Source organism: Oryzias latipes, chromosome 14 (genome assembly GCF_053564925.1).
Source record: "Oryzias latipes strain Hd-rR chromosome 14, Olatipes_Hd-rR_3.1".
In the NCBI taxonomy this organism is placed as follows: domain Eukaryota; kingdom Metazoa; phylum Chordata; class Actinopteri; order Beloniformes; family Adrianichthyidae; genus Oryzias; species Oryzias latipes.
Window position 1 is genome coordinate 3,255,036 of NC_136250.1, and position 21,467 is coordinate 3,276,502.

At 45.9% G+C, this 21,467-nt stretch overlaps 1 protein-coding gene across 3 annotated transcripts in view; it reads left to right on the forward strand.

Moving 5' to 3' along the window:
- Nucleotides 1-20,410, forward strand: part of nrip1b (nuclear receptor interacting protein 1b) — a 50,340-nt gene extending 29,930 nt beyond the window's left edge. For all 3 annotated transcript variants that reach the window (XM_023962199.2, XM_023962200.2, XM_023962201.2), the window contains one exon: nt 14,316-20,410. In XM_023962199.2, the coding sequence (XP_023817967.1) occupies nt 14,729-18,286 (3,558 nt within the window). In that variant the 5' untranslated portion in view covers nt 14,316-14,728 and the 3' untranslated portion in view covers nt 18,287-20,410. The remainder of the gene's footprint in view (nt 1-14,315) is intronic.
- Nucleotides 20,411-21,467: the final 1,057 nt, after the last annotated feature.

Here is a 21,467-nt window from a genome sequence, read left to right on the forward strand (position 1 = left end):
CCATTGAAAACCAGGAAATGACGGTACTATCGCTGGATGCTGAAAAAGCCTTTGACAGAGTAAATTGGAAGTTCCTTATTGCTGCCCTCCATAAGTTTGGTTTTGGAGAAGCATTCATCAATTGGATCAAAATATTATATCACAACCCCAATGCATCAGTTAGAACTAATAAACAGACTTCAAACAGGTTTTTTCTTGGAAGAGGAACCAGACAGGGCTGCCCACTCTCTCCTTCTCTTTTTGCTATATTCATTGAGCCTTTAGCTGCAGCAATAAGACAGAATGAGAGCATTATATGAATAAAAACCAAACACAGCCATCATAAAATTAGTCTTTATGCGGATGACATATTACTGTTTTTAAGGAATTTACATTCTGTAAATGAAACAGCAACGATCATAAATGAATTCTCCTCCATATCAGACTATTCCATTAATTGGAATAAGTCTGTTTTATTACCACTCAACAGGAATATGGAACAAAGACTCACAATTCCAGTTAAAACAGGAAATATCAAATATCTGGGTATCTACTTTTCCCCCAAACTATCAGAACTGGTGCAGCTAAACCACACCCCATTACTGAAAAACATACAGGACGATCTAACACGCTGGACCAACCTGCCTCTGTCCCTTATGGGCAAGGTAGCCACGGTTAAAATGAAAATCTTACCCAAGGTTAATTATCTCTTCTCAATGATTCCCACACAACCGCCATTAAAATGGTTCAAAACATTAGACTCATCCATATCAAGCTTTTTATGGAACAATAAACCTGCAAGAATAAGTCTAAAAACTTTAAAATCTGCAAAAAGCTGTGGAGGATTAGAATTACCTAACTCCCACAAATACTTTCTTGCAAATAGATTACAATATATCTTAAAATGGTTAAAAAATAATCCAGAAACCAACTCATGGTTAGACTTGGAACAGGCGTTATGTGGAAAGATCAACCTGTCACAGCTACCATTTATTAGCCAAACAGTTAAAAAACAGGATTGTTTCAAAAGCATTAATATAAATGCCACTTTAACGGCCTGGTGGGAATTTCTCAAAATATCCAAATCATCAATTCAACCGTGCAAAATGACACCCATCTGGAACAACCCGGACATCCTTATTAACAAAAAAAAATGATTCACTTCCCAGCTTGGCAAGCAGGGGGCATAAAACAACTAGAGCACGTAATTATTGATAGAAGATTCATAACTCCCCTGGAACTTCAAGACAAACATGGAATAAATAACTTCTTGGAATATCAGCAACTCAAATCAAGTATTACTAAAAAGTATAAAATTAAAGACGACGATTTAAAGCTACCAGATGTAGTTACCACTCTGATTAATTTTTCAATGAATAAAACTCTCTCCAAAATATACAAACTTTTATGTAATTTAGATAACAATATTGCCCTTCCAACAAAAAAATGGGATGTAGATTTGAGCATCAGCACAGATGAAAGCTTCTGGTCAGAACTCTGTGTAAACACCTTTAAACTGACAAAAAGTCCAAATCTGCAGCTAATCCATCTCAAAACTCTTCACAGAATTTACTACACTGGACAGAGTATGTTCAAGATGGGTTTCAGTAACTCAGACATTTGCGAGCACTGTGACCGTAATCTACCCGACAGCTACATGCACGCACTGTGGTTCTGCACTCCTGTCCAGGCTCTCTGGCAGCAGGTATGTGCCGATTTATCAGTCTGGCTTAAGGTTTCAATCACTGCCTCACCGTCACTTTGTGTGCTTGGTGACATGAGTGCCATCGATATAGAAGAAGGATTAGCATCTATCATTTTCATAACTCTTTGTATTGCCAAAAAAACTATTTTAATAAATTGGAAAAACAAGAAAAATATAAACATAAGTCAACACCGAAATCTGCTGTTTGATCATATCAGCTTGGAAAAAATGTCAGCCCAAAGCTCAAGTAACTTTGAAAGAATTCAGTCTCTCTGGTCTCCTGTGGTTGACTCCATGACTTAAGGGGTGGGGGGCTTGGTCGTCGCTGCTCCTTGCCCTTCTGCCGTGGTTTGGGGTGGGGGTCGGGGCTTCCGGTGCCTGGCGGGGGCGGTGGGGGCTCCGTTGGTCGGGGGGTCGGGTCCGGTGCCTGGGTGGGGCGGGCTGGGGCGCTGCGTGGTCCTCTGGGCTTGGGTGTGGGGGTGCGTGGTGGGGGGGTGGGGTGGTGGTCTGGCTTGGCTTGGGGGGGTGGTCCCTTTGCCTGTGCTGGGGGGGGGTTGGCGGGGGGCCCTGCTCGGGGGGGGGGGGGGGGGGGGGGCAGCGGCGCAGGATGGGCTGCCCATCTGCACCTGGGGCTGGGATCGGCCCTTCCCTGGCTCTGGGACGGGACGGGACAACCCTCTCGGGGCCCCCGGTCGCTCTGGGTGTCACCCGCTTTGGCTGCGGGGTCTGGGGTGGGGTGGGGGGCTTGTCGGCCCTGTCCTGTCGGGGGGCGTTCTGGGGGGGAGGGGGGGCCCATTATTGGTACGGGTCGGGGGGGCTAGCGGGTCGGGGTCTCCGCTGAGGCAATCAGTGGTTGCCTCGGCCGGTTGGCCTCCTCGGTCCCGTCGAGGCCTGACCAGAGATCCTCTAGGGCCGGCGTCTGGGGGTGGGGGCCTGGGCTTGCTACGGGGGGGGGGGGCAGCGCTTTTTTAGCTCCTCTCTCTCTGTGTGGGGTGGGTGGTGCCGGGCCTGGGGTGTCGGCGCCTCCGGGGGTGGGGCCCCTGGGCTGGGTGGCCCTGGCCCCTTTGCTGGGGTGGGCTGGGGGACGGCAGTTTGACAACCGGGGGACAGTCTACCAGCTGTCCCCAACTTACCCCCTTCCTCATATAACCTCATATTAGGGTGAGGGGGTGGGGGGTCTAACCTGCGATGCGCCTTGGGGGGGGCTACTTGGGAGTGGCCCCCCTCCTATGGTTGCCGTATGGAGTGGGCCCCCCCTCTTTCAGTTTTATTTGCACCTTAGACATGTAGGGTCCTTGGTAGGGGGGGTGCTTGGACATCACTGCAAGCAAGCAGCAGATGTCCTCCTGGCACCCTACCCGCCAATTTTAACCGCACCTTAGACATTTAGGGCCCCTTGGTGTGGAGGGTGAGGGGACATCACTGTGAGTAATCAGGAGATGTCCCCTTAGTGCCCTACTCGCCAATTTTAACTGCACCCCCCTTAGTACACACACCCCTCCCCCTTCAATATATACATTCAAACATAAACACACACACATGCACACAAACACCCTCTCAAACACCCATACACGCACACACATTTTACAAGGAAGGTGGGACCTGGGTCCATCTGTCCCCTACCCCTTCCCTGGTGGGGGGTGCGGGCCCCTTGGCGATGGCGACCGTGTCCCTTGGGTGCCGGCTCCCTGGGCCCGGCGGTGCTCTCTCCGCACGGTGGGGGGGTTCATATTACACCTGAGCCGGGGGTGTTAGTGTCCCTGGGGGGTGGGTCCTGGTCCTTGCCCCTGGGCGCTGGGCCCCGCCAAACTTCCAACATGGCCGAGCCTGGTCGGGCCATATTTATAACACCCCTTGTGGGCCGCCCTTTTTTCCCCGGGGTTCCCCCCTCCTGGGCGGGGGCGGCGGGCCCCTGCCTTGCTCCTACCTGGACCAACCGTGGGCCGGGTGGGTGGCTGCCTGGAGTGCGGAGCGGGTCTCCCTTGGGGGGTCCTGGCTCGTACCTGGGGTCGGGGCGGGGGGATGCCCGGAACTCCTGGGTGGTGGTGGGGTGCTCGTCTGGGGCTGTGGGCGTCCCTCTCCGGTGGGGCCCTGCGTTGGGCTCTTCCGGCGCGGCGGGGGGGCTGCTTTCCTGGCTGGGCTGGGGCGGCGCTCTCTTTCCCTCCGCGCCTCCCTGCTCTCTGGCTCTGGGGGCCTCGCGGCGGTCCTGCTGGCCCTGGCCTGGGTGGCGGTCTTGGTCGCCCGGGGGGCGGTTGTTCCCTGCCTGTTCCCGTATGGCGTTGGGGGAATTCCGGCTGCCGCTGCTGCTGCGGCGGGGGTCTGGGTGTGGGGGTGGCTGGGCGCTCCTCCTCCTTCTTCTCACATTCCACCATCCATTTTAGAAGAACATAAACACTCACTTGAGCACTGGTGTTAGCTCACCTTTGCACTAATAGTTTGCGTGATTGAATGAATGAAAGATTTCACACTAGTTGGTTTAAAGGCATAGGTATGCGTTCGTGAACACTATCTGTTTTGTGTACATGTTGACATGTGGACATTTTTGCAGCTAGCAGGTGTGTTGATAATGTTTGAGTGTGTGTGAACAGGCCCCGCCCCTTTTGTACTACATTTGAACCGTACCGTAGTGATAAACAACCAGTAAACCTGTCTGCTCTATGCTGCTTCATGGTCTTACCCCCCTTCCCCTCCTATTATCACCCTCCTACCCCCCCCTCTCTCTAATGTCCCTCTCTCTTCTTCCCCTCTTTCTTTTTCCGTCCGGTCCAACACCAAAGATTTTCAAACATGATTGAAATTAATAAAGTTTTGCCTCAATTACAAAAGGGGTTTGTTCAGTCATACCTTTGGTTTGTCTGAAGATTAATAACCCCTCTTGTTAAAATAAAATATGTCCAACACAAGAGGCCCTCAGCTCTCATCTGTTTGCCTAGCTGTTGGACAGGACAAGTTAAAAGAAAAAAAAAAAAAAAAAAAGAGCTCTGCTGTTGACAACACTGTTGTTGACATCCATTGTTAACATAAGCTATTTCTGCAAACAACAGTGACGTCGTTCCCCGTTGAGTACTCTTCTGCGCATGCGGGTCACTTCTGGGTCATTTCACGGTCACACAGGAGATCACAAAAATTCACATTTAATTGGAAATGTGAACGGCCTTCCAAAAAAATTGATTTTATTTCAAAAAAAGGGAATTGAGCATGAAGCCCTGCAGTGTGAACGTAGCCATAGTGATGGTTGGAAGGTTCTTAACTTGGCTTAAGTGTTGCTAGCAAAGTCCTGACGGGCATGTCCTCCTCAGACCACATGGTCCGTGTTGGACAGTAGACCGCAGGAATGAAGGTGCTCTTTCCTTTTTGACCATTTTAAAGTCAACCTAATCTGATCGGTTACGGTGGCGGTCACATGCTCGTGTGTCATCAAAAGTCAGGTGGATTTTATATCCACTGCATGTTACTGATTCATGAACTTCTGTTCTCTGTGAGCGATGCAAATCCAATAAGCAGTTTTCATGTCTGCTGCATAGAATCAGCAGAGCTGCAGGATCCGTTCTGCAGAATGAGTTGTGTGTGGTTGTGGTGTTCTTCCTCTTCTCTGCACCACCCCACTCTGGTTGCCAGATTTCTTTGCATGCATTAGGGTACTTGCTGGACTACTGTGTTGGTTGAATATTTACTACGCTTAGTACGAACAGTGTCAGCTTTTCTCTTGGAGGAGCCGTAAAGATAAGACATCCACATAATTCTTCAGTTACTGTTTGTGAGGAAAATGGAGCTCATCCACTGATGGACCGTCAGCGAGCAGCTCAGGCGAAGCCGCTGACGAGCCTAAAGTCTGAGAGGTGTAGCCCCCCAAAATATTTCCTCAAAATCTCACAGGTGAGGCAGGAGGTTCTGCTGAAGGAGGTGTTTCTCCAGCAGGAGGTGGATTTCCTGAATTATTATCAACAGGAGCTGAAGGACTGTAGGCAGTTGAGATATTTTAAAGCCCCACTCTTTTCTTTATGTACAAAGGAAAAATATTCTTTTTTTAACATTACGCATGTTTTACTAAATTTTAATCTTATAAAAAGAAGAGGATTTTTGTTAGTCTGAAGATAGTTTGCATTGTTGTCTGGACATGCTGGCAACAACTATTACACACTATTTATTCAGCGCCACTTTTGAATGCTTTGTTTTATTTTAAAGAAAAAAGCGTTTTGTTTTTCTTTGCCTTCTTGTGGAGGACATCAGGTGGAAATTAACACGTGTTCACTGCAGTGTTGCATGGGACCCTTTGGGACGGCCACCACTAATCTTTCTTAGCTAACGGGACAGTGTTGTGTTCCAAAACCTCCTTCCGTACGATCAGCTCGTACCTGCTTGGGTCTGCAGGAAGCTGTCACTCAAGGGTTTTTATGAAGTCTGTCTTACAGTGAATTTACTCGGGGATTGGAATTCATGTCTGCCAGCCCAAAGATGAATTTGTTTCCTTACCTGTTTACACTTGTGAGGACTTTTGGGTGGGGAGTGGGGGTTGGGTATTATTTTAAAAATGGCCCTTCTTGATTACATTAATCCTAGAAAACACTTTCCCTGTAAAAAGTTACACCATCCCTCTTGTAGGGGGATTTTTACACATTATAACATACCCAACCAAAATTACTGGTCATAAAAAATGCATCAAACCATGACAACATATGATGATCAGGAGAGTGAGTGATTTTCTTTTATTTTAAATTGTGATATGTGTAACAAAATAAAAAACAGGAAGTTCCTAAAAACATGCTCAGAAATTTCTGGAAAAAGTAGGAATTTGAGAAGAAAAAATTCCAATAAAATAAAATAAAATGATACTAGAAGCTCCTTGACCCGCGACATATTGAAATCCATGGAAATACTTTTGCTCTGTTGAAAATCATCCGGTGTTAGTGCTCTAGGGTTAAAGCTTAAATGTTTGCATTTTTCAGAGGCAAAACCTCTTGAATGTCCGGTGTGTGGACTTTCACTTTGTCCTCCCCAATTGGCAATTTAGGATGTATTGTTGAGGTGGGCGGAGCAAACTTTGGGTATTGTGCCCGTACCTTTTCAGGCATTGTTTTCATCTTTTCGATTTAATGGTTGTCGTCAGAGGTCATCCTCCCACATGTCTGTGCCTGAAATAAAGACAACTGATGATTTGATTTGATGATTGTTCACTGCAGCCTCCGAACATAGCTGGAGCGCTCCTCGGTGTGGTTTAAAATCTAAAAAGCAGGTCAACAGAAGCATTATGAAAGACTAAAAGGTAGCAGAGATGTGTCTTCTCTTTCTGTCACTTAGAGCTCACTCTGCACACACTGGAACAGTCCAGTTACCCTCAGTGGAAGGAACAAAGGAGCACTCTCTTTAACCCAATAAAGGCAGACATTTTGCTGACTCACAGCAACGGCCTCCTTCGGAACGATGCCAAGGATATTATGGAAATGATTCGTTAAAGGCCAAGTTTTTGTAGCTGGTTTAATCCAGCTCTCAGGGCAGCCTGACAGTGAGACATTTGATCTCGACAGCAAAGTGTCCCATTTCTCTCAGACAACACCACTGCAATGTGTTTGAAGGGCCCAACTCTGCTGGCCAAGGGGCAATACTCTGTTCCTATTTCCAGCAGAGGCGTTTATAAATGTGAAATGTTTGTTAATGTGGAAAAAGGGGGTTAACAGAAGATTACCTCTGATAGAAATGAATCAGGCATGCAGTGATGGCAGCCATGCCTTATTAAGGTGGAATGTGTGTGTTAATTTGCTGCACTAATTCTCCACTCAGGAAATGACCCTGGGGTGGGTCTTCCGAACAGCACACAAATATTTACCGTGGACACAAACATTTTTGGAAGCGCATCCGTGAAAGCCCGAACACGTAAAGTAAGAGGGAAGTGTCTGTGATCCATTGCAGTGATATCATCGGTCGGCGCTCAGCCACTCAGCTGAGCTCTGAAACACTTAGATGACTCATCAAGTGTGCATGAATTCGTCTGTGTGTTCTCTCTCAACCCCAAGAACTCCTTGTGCTGATGAGTTCAGAGGAAGTTACAATCCGCCCCCGTGCTCCTCGTGCAATGCCAGATGGAGTTAGAAGAGCTTCAGCATTTAAACCAAGTCTCCACTGCTATAAATCATCGGGGTAGGATTTAATATTCAGACCAAAGGGTTTGACTTCAGTGCATCACGCCATCTTCACGGTGCTCTGCATCTATGGGTTTCAGCGTGCACACGTTTGAGCATGTGAGTGACTTGTTTGGTCAGTGCATCTCAAGAAGTAGGTCATAATGCCCTTGTTCTGATTGTGTGGGCATGCTTGTTTCTGTGGGTGTCACTCATCTGCAGAGAGGCCTTCCTGCTCCAGCTCTGTCGCTCCTGACTTGTTGTTTTCTTGTTTACCTCTCACAAGGTGGAAGAGCGGGTTCAGGTCTGCTGTCCTTTTGTGCACACGCTCACTTGTGGAGAGCAACAGTTTGCTCAGGAAGCCCATGTTTTCTCTTATTTAATCATGTCAGGCCATATTGAATTTACAAATAGCGGTCACACTGCATGTGTAAGTGAGCCACCCCGCCGAGAATGTGCGGCAGGGCTAGGCTGCAGATTACACTATATAATGGTGTTTAGGCATCGCCTCTTCTTTTAAATTTCTTTAACCTTGACTCCCCTTAAGCACAAGGAGAACACATCTGCCAGGCGGGTGTCAGACGTTTGTAATACACACCGCTCAGGCAGCATTGTCACTTTTTATTAACGCCCCGAGCTTTGCATGGACACCAGCTGTTGCATCTTGTGGAAGAGTCTTGGTGGGATGAATGACCTTGATTTTAACTGCCTCTGCTTTGGCTTGTCTCCGTCTTTAATTCTTTTGTTTTCTCTCATACATTTTAAACGCCTCGAGTGGATTCTCATTTCGGATGATGAAGGTCATTTAGAAGCTCACATCTTGCCTGACTGAAGGAGTAGCTGCCACGACAGTGTGCGGCCATGCCTGAGGGTCTGTGGATTGTGATGGAGGTCAAACATGAAGGGCCGGGACTACACCGAAGTTCCCATTATAAGTAGAGAGACAGTTTTTACTAGACTGGCAATGCAGATCTGCTTATTTGACCAGAATAGGAACAAACTTGTTGTGTTTGGGACAAACTAATGCTGTAGACGTTTAGACATTTGGAGGCAAACATGCCTTTATTGTGTGTTTTTTGGTCATTAGCAGAGTGATGCAAGTGAGCAACTTTGATATGCCTAACAAAAGCCTCCAAGAAAAGTGGCTTACATTCAAAGAAATGTAGAATTGCTACGGTGGATCTATAATTTCAAAAGAAAATTCATTGCAAGCAAACTTTTCCAAAATTTGCAGAGAAGGATCTCTTACTTAACATTGTTTCTTAATTGTTCATTTACAATAGGAGTTTTAACATGAAACAGGGCTGCTGTGGTGTAGCGGTAGTGTGGTCAACCTCTGATTGGAGGATAGCCGGTTCCATTCCCGTCCTGCCTGCCCATTTGTCCAAGTGTCCTTGGCCAAGGCACTGAACCCCACATTGCTCCTGATGGTTACAGGTCGGCGCCAGTGTTCGGCAGAGGATCTGCCCTTAGTGTGTGGATGTGTGTAAATGGGCGTGTGACTGTAAAACGCTTTACTTCTAAGATAGTAGTAAAGTCCTATGCAAATAAATGCCATTTACCATTTACAATCCCTGGCCACGTTATCAGACACACCTGTTGCTGTTGATGCAAATTTCTAATCAGCCAATCACACAGCAGCAACTCATTTAGGCATATAGACATGATCCAGACGATCTGCTGCAGTTCAAACCGAGCATCAGAACAGGAAGAAAGGTGTTTGATGTGTCTTTGAACGTGTTGTTGGTGCCAGACGAGCTGGTCTGAGTATTTCAGAAACTGCTGATCTACTGGGATTTTCACCCACAACCATTTCTAGGGTTTACAGAGAATGGTCTGAAAAAGAGAAAACATCCAGTGAGCAGTAGTTCTATGGGTGGAAATGCCTTGTTGATGCCAGAGGTCAGAGGAGATCGACCAGACTAGCTCCAGCTGATAGAAAGACAACAGGAACTCAAAGAACCACTGGTTCCAACCGAGGTCTGCAGAAGAGCATCTCTGAACACACAACACGTCCAACCTGGAGGCAGATGGACTACAGGAGCAGAAGACCACACAGAGTCCCACTCCTGTCAGCTAAGAACAGGAAACGGAGACACCAATTCACACAGACTCACCAAAACTTGACAATAGAAGATGGAAAAACGTAGTCTGGATTGATGAGTCTCCATTTCTGTGTCAACAACATGAAAGCATGGATCCATCCTGCCTTGTATTAACAGTTCAGGCTGGTGTTGGTGGTGTAATGGTGTGGGGAATATTTTCTTGGTACACTTTGAGCCCCTTAGTACCACTTGAGCATTGTTCCAGTACCACAGCCTACCTGAGTTTTGTTTCTGACCGTGTCCATCCCTGTCTAACCACAGTGTTCCATCTTCTGATGCTACTTCCAGCAGGATAAGGCGCCATGTCATAAAGCTGGAATCATCTCAGACTGATTTCTTGAACATGACAATGAGTTCACTGGACTCAAATGGCCTCCATAGTAACCAGATCTCAACCCAATAGAAAACCTTTGGGATGTAGTGGAACAGGAGATTGACATCATGGATGTGCAGCAGACAAATCTGCAGCAACTGTGTGATGCTGTCATGTCAGTATGGACCAAACTCTCTGAGGAATGTTTCCAGAACCTTGTTGAATCTATGCCACCAAGGATATTAAGGCAGTTCTGAAAGCATAAGGGAGTCCAACCCGGTACCAGCAAGGTGGACCTAATAAGGTGGCCGGTGAATTATACTTGTAAATTGTGATTTATATTGTTGCAGTACAAGTGTTAATATGCTGGCATTAAATGTGACACATTTTTTAAGCAATGAAATGAGCAGTTCTATCAAAGTTTTGGCATCACTGCTTAATAGCTCAACAATCTGAGTAAACAGTTGAGAATAATAGTAAGACTGAGGCAGATGTAAGTGTGATCATGGACAGTGATAGTTGCAATAATGCAGTTCACCTTTCGCAGTCTTGCTATTTTGCAGACTTTTTTGTGCAATTCTGCATGTTTTTTCTTTTCTTTTTTCTTTTTACATAAATTCAATTTCAATTTTATTGATATAGCCCAATATTACGATAGTCGCCTCAATGGGCTTTCTAATAACCATGAAATCATAAAAAAAATGAAATCATAGAATTCAACGGATGATGGCTAAACTAAGCTAAACAGACGAAGCTAAACTGGGCATCCCTGCCATTAGACCCTCTTTTTTGGTAAGGAAAAACTCCAACAAAAAAAAAAAGAAAGGAGGGATCCTCCCCCAGGACTGACAGGTGAAGTATCAGAACTCTTAGAGAAGAATTAGCTTATCTAACGCTACAACTACATGCATTGTGTTCTGCATCCTGATTGCCTTTAGATCATTGTTTATCAATCTCTTCCATGCTGTGTCTCCTGTACAGAATGCATTCAGTTGCCAGAGTTAGATAAATCCTTGATCGCGATCAGATCTTTGTTTTATTCTAGAAACTAGACTTATTTTTCTATGAGGGTTTGAACTTTGAAAGTTTAAACAAGATAGAAAAGTGTGAAAATGTTGATGCCTGTCTGAGAAAAGTGGAGAAAGTGTGTAGTGAGGAGTTTCACTGCTTTGAAACATCTCTAATTATTGCTGACTACATCACTTATTTCACCTATCATGGGTTATTTTTTAAATGTAACTCCCGCAATAAATGGGGGATCACTATGCACCATAGAACTGATTATTATTGGATTTTTTTATTTATTCAATTGTAAAGGTGACCATATAAGCATAAACATAAATCAGAATTGAGCTTATTTCTCTGAGATTTCTGCCTGCCAGTAAACCTTTCATGGCTTGTATCCATGTTTACCTGATTTATTTCTTAGTATTACATCTGTGCGTGTATAAGCCCTTGTAGTAGACTTACCAGTTGCCACATTAGAAATGCTAACTCTTTAGTCTTTGGTTCCATCATGTTTACCGAGAACGGACTTGCAAATGTTTTAAAAGTAACAGGAAGTTTGAAACGTACATATAGCTTTCCTCTGAAGTAATTCAGATACAGGAGTTGAACATGTTGACTAGGATTCTGTGATGATAATTATCTGATTTTTGTTGGGATATAAACAGGCTCAGGATATGTCCAGTTGGCATATGAACACCTTCCTCAGAAAGACCCAGAACAAATAAATTGAAGTAAAAAAAATCGAAATAATTTTAAAGTTAAGACAAAGAAAAATAATCCGAGCTGGATAAAGAGTTGGTGAAAGCAGATCACTCAGGACTGACCCATCAGAGTCATATTTTCTCTGACCTCTGGTTCTACAGTGAATCCCAGACTGTGGCTGAAAGTACGCTGACCTTTCCTGTTTGAAGTGTCTTTTAAGTGACTGTGAGTGAAACAGAAAGGTAGAACTGGATGAGAAATCAAGCAGTCAGGGGAGAGTGAAGCCTACTCCCCCATTATCACCACCTCAGCCCCCCTCCTGCGTGTGCACAGCTGACCGTAGGGGTAAAAATCACTTTTGAATGGTGCCTGCTCTGTCATTGGCTGACATTGTCAAGGATAATGGATAATCACCACTGAACAGCTCATGGGTGCTGTGGTTTTCACAGCATGGGGAGGGAGTGGAGGTCAGCCTTTTTGGGGACCACCAACAATGAGACTACATGTTAACTTTGCTTCTTATACCTAAGGAATAAATACAGTTGGTTTTTGCGAAAACGAAATGTTTCAAAAGCGTATTAATGTCACAGATGTGTTGTGTATGCACTGATGCAGTGTCGGGATCCCTTCTCTGCCCTGCTAGCTCTTTATAGAAGTGTCTTTGGGCAAAAACACAGACAAGGTCAACTGTAATTCCAAGGGTTCACTGCCAGCAGCAGGGAGATTAACAGAATTCCCCGTGTTGAAACTGTGTCAGCGTTTCTTTTCCGTTCCCAATTTCCTCTCACTGACTAGAGGGCTCTATCGCAGCATATTATTCATTTAGCAAGGCATGCTGAAGGTAAACATGTTTACCGCTCTGATCAAACACGGTCACACAAGGCCATTCTGTTGTGACTGTGTTAAGGTCAATGACGGGAAAACGGTCCTAATCCGTAGCATTTAAGATTAGCATGACAACAGACGTCAGATGGCCCACAGTGACCAGGTTGGCCTTTGTTATTTTCAGATTTAGGTCAGCTGTTTAAAGATGGCCTTAAACTGATATTGATGCTTATGGGCCAATCTTTGACTCTTTTACTGGTGTAGAATGTAAGTTTAAAAGCCTAATCTCTTTGTGAACTGTTGGTTGCAGCCGGTTTTAAAATGGCTAACCTGTTTGTTTTTCTTCTGCTGCTCAGACTTAATTATGCCCTAATCAACTTAAATCCAGCACCTAATCCTAGTTCATTTCCAATGTGGCATTTTAAAGTGGAAGCCAGTTTGTCTCACTGTCATGGCCTGATACGGTCAGTATCGGGCCAGCATTAGAAAAGAATTTCCGACTGAATAGGAGTTCTGTGCCTCATTGTTTCTAGTCTTTTCTCAGCTGTCTATGAATGGTGTTAGAGTAGGTTGCTGTGGTCTCAGGTCATAATAAATGGGTTCTGTCCTGTCACGTGACCAACTATGTCGGCCCATGGAGCGGACTCTAAAGGTGAGGGCATAAGGGACACAGACAGCAGCCGAGGCGAGGTGGAAACTCTGTATTAATTAACCTTTATGAGATGCGACCGGGACTGTCAGAAGTGTCCTGTATCCACGGAAACCACTCTGACAGAGTTCATAGCAGAGGTCTTTTAGGGCAGCGTCACTGACACTGTCATGGCAACTGGCACAGGGCTCACCCCCATGTCACCAGCTCTGCCCTCCTGACAGTGGACGGGTGTGACAGGCGCAGCCGATTATCTACACAAACACAAACACACTCATTCACTTAACATTTAAGTCTAACTTGTCTGTCATTACCGTGCTGTGTTCCCCTCTGATCATCACAGTTTCAGGTTAAAATGGTTCAAAGGTGTGAAGGGGATGTTAAAGGGGAGCTTCTTAAGGACACCAATACATGCATCACCTATATTGAAGCATAAACAATCACAAAATCCTGATTGTGCACAAGTAGGTGGGCGGACCCCAGCTCAAGTGCATAAGAAGCAGGAGGCGGTGGAGAGGGATAATCGTCTGAATTATGAGGCGCAGAATGAAATATTCAGAGCTTTAAGACCCCTCACATGTGAAAGATACTGCAGGGAGATGCTCAGATCTCAGTACTTGTATGGTTTGAAGGTAGTGGGCTTGAATTTTCAGTACAAATTTAATCAAGCCTCATCTGCATTTATTGTCAGTTAGGTGATTGTGAGGGTGCAGTGAGGAGAAGGAGGGGGAGGAGCCTTGTGCAGTTACTCTGAAATGTTGCTAAGTAACAGAGATGGCATGAATGATGGTGGAATAAATGTTGTACAGTCCTGTACAAAGTCCTGCTCCTGACACGGTTTCTCCTCTTTCTCCCCTCTTTTCCCTTCCTGTCATATTTCCCTTGCCCTCCTCTCTTCCTCTCACTCCTGTAGGTCTGACTGGTGAGATCTTCAAAGCCTGAAGACAGCACCACAGCCAAGCAGACAGACGGAAAGTATCTACAACCTCAGGATGTGTCAGCGCCTCCGTGAAATCCCGCTGATTCCCAGTTTTCTACTGACATGAACCAGAAGCTCTGCCTTTTTTAATCCTGCGATGCTTTGGAGGCTCACCTGTCCCTCACTGCCTCTAGGCATGGATCCGGTTTCATGAAGCTGCTGATTGTGACCACCACCAAGGCATTCAGCCACCACATTCTTCCCCCCATCTGGATACACATTTGGTGCAACTTCACATCCTCTTTTTCCGATTAAAGTAGTACATTCAACTGCCAATCTGATGACTGAGATGACATTAATTTCCCAGTAGCATTGCTAAGCTATACCAGGGGATCTGAGTGTTGAACATGACTCATGGGGAGGAGCCTGGCCCTGAGACACACAAGGATTCAGCTGTTCTAACTTATCTGGAAGGTTTACTGATGCATCCAGTGGTGGCCGGGCCTGGGGCCACGGCAGGTGGGAGGTCTGAGGCTGCTCACAGCAATCAGGAGCAGGGCGACAAGAGGGGTGGAACCTTCCAGCTACCTAGCCATGGTCCCACTACGCCAAAGGCTGGCACCAATGGGCCCACGCTAGGCTCTTCACAACATCTGAAGAAAGCTCGTTTGCTGCGCTCTGGAGCTTGGAATGATCCAGGGAACCAAAGGATTAATTCGCCTCAAATAGAGCTGAATGGCCAAGTGGGGGGGCTACCAAATGGAGCTCTAGATGGATCTCCTCATGCTGGTGAAAGCACCCTGTTGGCTTCTCTGTTGCAGTCATTTAGTTCACGGCTTCAGAGTGTTGCAATGTCCCAGCATGCTAATAAGCCTGCTAGTGAGTGTCCCTCTTCACCCAAGCCACCACCATCAGACAAAGAGCCACTACCTGTTTATGGGACTGCATCAAGCCGCTTGAAGGGTCTGATGAGAAAGAATAAACTTCAGAACCACAACAATACCCCGTACAGTCGTCGGGGCCATAATCAGGAAAGGAACACAGAGTCCCCTCGGTCAACACACAGCGCCACACCTCCTGCCACTCCCACAGCTACTGAATCGGTGTCCTGCGCAGACCGTTTGAAGGCAGTGGCAAACATGGTGAAAATCCGTTCCAGCCCAGTACCGTCCCCCAAGCCGAGTGTTGCCTGCAGTCAACTGGCCTTGTTGCTTTCCAGTGAAGCCCATCTCCAGCAGTACTCTAGAGAACATGCACTCAAAGCCCAACTCTCAGGGAGATCTGCCAGTGAGAGACTAGCTGCCATGGCAAACCAGCAGCAAGGTCAGGACAAGAGGCCTCCCAGCTTAGGAGGGTCTTCAGAGACTCTAAACTCCAAAACACAAAATGGAGTAGTAATAGCAACCACAACTACAACACTCCCACGAACAACAGTGTCTAGTCCACAGAGTCCCTCTCTGCTGCATGGCCCCGGCCAAAGTTCCCCACCCATTCCACCACCCGCTTCAGCCCACACTCACAGCCAGCTTCCAAGGGAGAAGCGAGGATTTGACACACGCCCAACCCGCCCCCCACAAACATGCAGCAGCTTGCTGTTACTGCTACTCAACAACCACAACAACCAAAACCAACTGACGAAGAATGGGCACCTGGATGACATTGGTGGAGCTCTGCCTCCAAGTGGCTCCTCCTCAGTCACATCAGACAGTGAGTGCTCCATCCAGGAGAGAAGCATTACAAAGGACAGCAGTGATGCAGAGAGCTCCTATTCCAGCTGTTCTCCCATTGACCTCTCTGTGAGAGGCCGGTTCAGTGCACAAGACACGGGGCTTAAGGGTACACCTGCAACCTTCACCTCTACCTTTTCTTCTTCTACTGTGGTCATATCCTCTACCCCAGCTGTGTTTACTCCCCACTCTTCTGTTTCATCCTTCACATCTTCGACCACTTCTGCGTCTTCAGTTCTCATTGCTGCCTCTTCATCTTCCTCCTCTTCTGTTTCTACCTCATCCCTGGACAAACTAACAGAGACTTTACTAAACAAGTGGAAGCCAGAGCCATCAGGATCACATGTGTCAAAGAACAAGGAGCCTAAAATGAGCCCAGACCTCAAATCCCAACCTAAGGTCACACTCATGCAGCTTCTTCTTGAGCGCAGAAATAATGAGATTCTCAATAAAAGCATGAGTAAACAAGATTTACCACTTGATATAACAATGGGCACCTTGTATCAAAGTCAACAAAAGTTGCCTTGGGAGGAAACCAGAGCAACAAGCCCTTCAGAGCGGCCAGTGGCTCCAGCCCAGTCCATGTATTCACTTAGTCGTGACCCAAATGGTGCATTGTCCCCTTACTCCTCCACTCATGTCCAGTCTGGCCCACTTGATTTGTGCAAATCTAAAACATTCACCACTGAGAGAGAACCTGCCTTCAGTGCCAGTAAGCTGTTACAGAACTTGGCACAGTCTGGAACAACTTCTTCTCCCCCACCCATCTCCTCTGGAAAAAAGCTGACCCAGGAGCTTGATGTCAACAGGCCTCTTGCCCTATTAGAAAGGCTCAATGCTCCGGTCAACAGAGCCACCCCCACCCAACACTCAGACGAGGCCTCAGGCAGTGGCACACCGTTCAGTCACAAGGAAGCTTCACCTCCATCCCAAATTGAGAACCTCCTAGAGAGGCGAACTGTGCTCCAGCTCCTTCTAGGCACAGGATCAGCTTCTTCTTCCACTGGGCGTAAAGATAGGCCTGGGGCGAGTGGCAGACGGAGTGTGGACGTGGCAGGGGCACGTTCTTCTTCAATTGCATGTGACACCTCTGATGGGCCCATCATTGATGTAAAAGTGAAATCAGAACTGACAGAGGAGGTCGGACCATACCCAGCCAAGTCTGAGGACTTGGCTGGCAAAACAAGAGTGAGTAGCATTGAGAAGAACAGTCCCCTTTCCGAGTCTCAGCAGGACTTAAAAACTGAACCGCGGCCTGGAGAGGTCATAGCAAAATACGGTCTGCTCAGCCAGCTGCTTAAACAACAGACTTCTACCTATTATTCAAGTGCTGCTTTGCAGACTGAGCCTCAGTTAAGGCAGGTTAAGGAGGAGCAGAAAGATTATCCAAGTCCTAGTCCCAAGAGGAGACGAGTCTGGTCTGAGCAGACTGATGGTTTGAATAACATCAGCTCTCCAAGAGCCGTGGACAGTGGGAACATTTTTGCCTCCCCTGCTGTCCAGGTAGAGCCTGACCAGCAAAGGGGTTTAAAAGAAGAGGAGCCTCCACCAAGGAGTTCACCGAATGAAACCTTTGCCAGAGAGAGTCGGGGCTTCAATGTGCTCAAGCAGCTGCTGCTCTCTGACAATTGTCTGAAAGAACTTTCTCAGCAGCCACAGGCAGCTTCCAGCCCTTCACTTCTGCAGACCAACGGCAAAGCTAATGGGAACATTTTTGGTCAGCCTGCCCATAACCACAACTTCCTCCACCTGCCCAGCTGGAATGCTCATAGTTCCTTGAATTCAGGGCTTCCAAGTAATCTAAGACCACTGCCCACCCCTCCTGCCAGTGAAAGCCCCCTCCGCCCTCCATGGAGTCGCCACTCCGCTCCATGGCCTGCAGCTCAAAAGCGGGACGCCCCAACTCTAGTGAAACAGGAACCGGAGAGCCCTGTTCGGTGGAATAGTCAGGAGAACGAAGAGCAGGAGGAGGACTGTTGTGACTCAAACCCAGACTCTCCACGGCTCTCGCGTTCCAACCCCATCCTGTATTACATGCTACAAAGGGGCAGCATTCAGCTGAGGAAGGAAGCAAGGGATCAAGCAGAGGAAGCACCATCTGTGGTCCGAGTCAAAGAAGAGCCGATCAGTGACATGCATGCCTACGAACACAGTCTGAGCTCGGCTCCACAGTCTCCAGCCCACAAAGAAGAGAAGCACAGCCATGAGAGCCCGGGGTTGAGTCAGTCCTCCCAGTAGGTGTTCTCTGCTGCAGATGTTGATTCTAGTTCATTAACCCTTTTCTTTCCCCATCATTTTGAATGAATTTTGCCAAACTGGTTTGATAAGAACATGCGAGTGATTTTCTTTTTGTTCTGAAAATTGAAAGTTATAAAAAGAAAAGCTGTTTGTGTTGCTTTTTTCAAGATGGTGAGGTTTTTTGAATGGTACAGTAGTGGTCTGTATTAGCAAAGTGCTAAACCTATGTAACCAAAATTACAGTCTGATTGTTTTCCCCCCACTATTTTGGTCTTCATTTGTTCCTTGAAGTATCCCATAATCCTTTTTTTCCACTTTACCTGAACTGAGCTCATAGCAAGCTATTGTCATTTTTTTTTGCCTCTCTTCATTTGCAAATAACATTTCAAGCAATGTTTATCATTGATTCCAAAAAACCCGCTCAATTTAGAGTTTATTTATTTTCTCTGTTGCAACTTATTCAGATGGTCCCGTAAATTTCCAAAAGGATTGTTAATAAAGCTGTCGCCTGGAGGGCACAGGGGTCTCCTACAACAGTGATGCGTTTGAAGGGGGATTCTGGTGGTGAAATGAGAGCTGTGGGATCTTCAGAGAGGAGTCTGCTGGCTCTGTCAGGACGTGCTATGATCACAGCGGTAAAAGAGTAACTCACCGCAGGTGGGTCAGCGTGTTTTGGTTCCATTAGAGTTGCACCCTTTGGGCCAACATTCGACGGTGCAGATTGGAGGCAGCGTGTTTGCAGACTGCGCCTCTCTGAGCAGATGGGTCATCAGAGTTTGTGCAGTTGAACAACTGCATACAAACAGGTTTCTAGAGCAACAGCTAAAGGTTGCACTGGTTCACCAACTTATCTTACCATCCTGGAAAAACCCACACTACTTTTTTTCATGCACACATGTAAGAGTGTGAAGCACACAGGCCTCCCCTCTGGTGTTGACGGTGAAAGAGACTGCCTGAAGTTTGCACTTTTGAAGCTGAGTCCTCGCTGTCCTCTGACAGGGATTTATAGACATGTAATGAAACTGTGTCAGTATTGTTATCTGTTGAGAATTTGACAGTTTGTGATTTTTTTTTTCACATTATCTCTTAATTGCTGTGGTTTATGGGCATCTTTTTTTCTTCCTGTGGCAATATCTTGTTCATTAAATGTCAAAAGAATCGCATGATAATAAAGAGAAGTCCACATGTACTTCTTTGTTTTTAAAGCTGGACCCCCCCCCCCCCCCCCCCCCCCCCCCCCCCAGCCCAGAGTACAGCTCTTCCTGACAGATTACTGTCTGGAAGGATTGTCTGTTTCTAGCTCTTCAGTTTACATCGTACTGTATTCCTCTCAGTTGATTTCACTGCTTTCTCCATTCAGTCTTGTGATCTTTTTAATACATATAGCTGTCTCTTCTATGATTAATACATTTTCACGATGGTTAAATATATTTGTGTAAATAGTACTTTCATTATGAAAGATGACTATTTTGTAATGTTTAAAAAAAAAGATATTACCCTAGTTTTTAATGCCCTGATGTGTAAATATGAATTATATGCGTACATGTGTACATACAAAGGCAGAGGATGATGTGCCCATGTTCTTTTGGTTGGTTTGTTCTTTGCATGTGTCTCTGTGTGGTAAACGATAATCTATCCTGCGCTGTGTTGTGTAATAATGTCCCACTCTCCTCACTGCTGCCTGTTGCATGCAGACGCATGGGAACTACCTGTGTATCCCTACTGGTGACGGGGGAAATGTCAAGTCTTAAAATAGGTCCTTTTTCTTCATCTCAGAGTGAGCGAGAGGTTTGCTTTGAAGATGAGCGGTCCCCGGGTAACCACAGACTCTTGAGCAAGTTGATGAAAATTAAACGTGCATTGAATATTTTGGTGATTTTCCTTTCTGTTACTGGTTAACAAAGCTCTGGGAACGAGCATGGGGCTGTAGTGAGGGACTGACGTACAATCATAGATCTGCATTGTGCATCTCAGAATTGCATTTGTAGCAGCAAATATATAAATATAATAAAAAAAATGTTTCTTTTTTTCATGTGAAAAGCTGAAGCATTATTTTGTTTTTTATGTTTTCTTTTTTTGGTGTTCATTTGCACTGATATCGCAGAAATAAAGTTCTAAAATGCATGACTTAGTATGAATGTGTCCATTTTTTTTCAGTTTGTTTGATTGTAAAGAACCATTGATTGATCATAATAATGTTTTATACTGACATTTTGATCTGAAAGTGCTCTAAATGTATTTCTCTGCAGCTGAAATGGTTACTTGATGGCTTCCTGAAGTGGAAACAAACACTGAAACGGGGAACGCAGGGTTTTAAGGAGATGATTTTTCTCCCACAACAATAATAATCCCAATACAGGAAGTCTGAGAAAACCTGCTGATAATGAAGTCAATGTGTGAGAAAAGAGTTGGCTGGTGGGGGACATGAGGGGAGAACGGTTCTTTTCTTCTAGAATACTCCTGGTTACATTTATTTTTAACGTCTGGACCATTGACTGTATGAGAAAACTTGACTGAGTGACCCCCCCGGCGCTCCAAGCAGGAAGTACCTGTTGGCTCCAAGAAACCAAAATCCAATAGATTTCTACTGAGAAATAAACAGCTGTTACTCTGTCATTCTATTGGTCACCTTTTTTAATGCATTTTGGTCATCCAAAAATGTTCCCCCCTTTTTTTTTTTTTTAGGTGGTTATTCAAGTTATAAACTTACCAATCGGTAGGTGGTCTCATGTCGAATATTCAAAACTTTTTGATTGACAGGTTTTCAAAGTGTAAAAGGTGTGGACTTCCAACAAGCTCTCCACTAGTTGGTGAGAGTGGTTGCCATGGAAATGTAGACTCAGACCGACTAGGACCAATCACTGCTTCCTGAGGATTTCTGGATCCAACATGGCGTTATCCGTCAGGCAAAGGAATAGTGCCTGAATTTCTTTTTTGGATGGAGTTGGGAGTAAGCCATTTTCTATGGGTGATGTCACACTCACTCAGTCCAGGTCTCTGATACAGTCAAGACTCTGGAGCCACATTCATGAACAGGTGTACTGCATGGGTCAGGCTGTGTTGGGTTTCGGTTCCAATGCATCCCCCCATCCTAATGATGAGGGATCAGAGTTGTGCTTCCTGCTCTGCTCAGTGTTTCTCTTTTCAGATCTACAGAAATGGCGTATAATTCATATGAGTG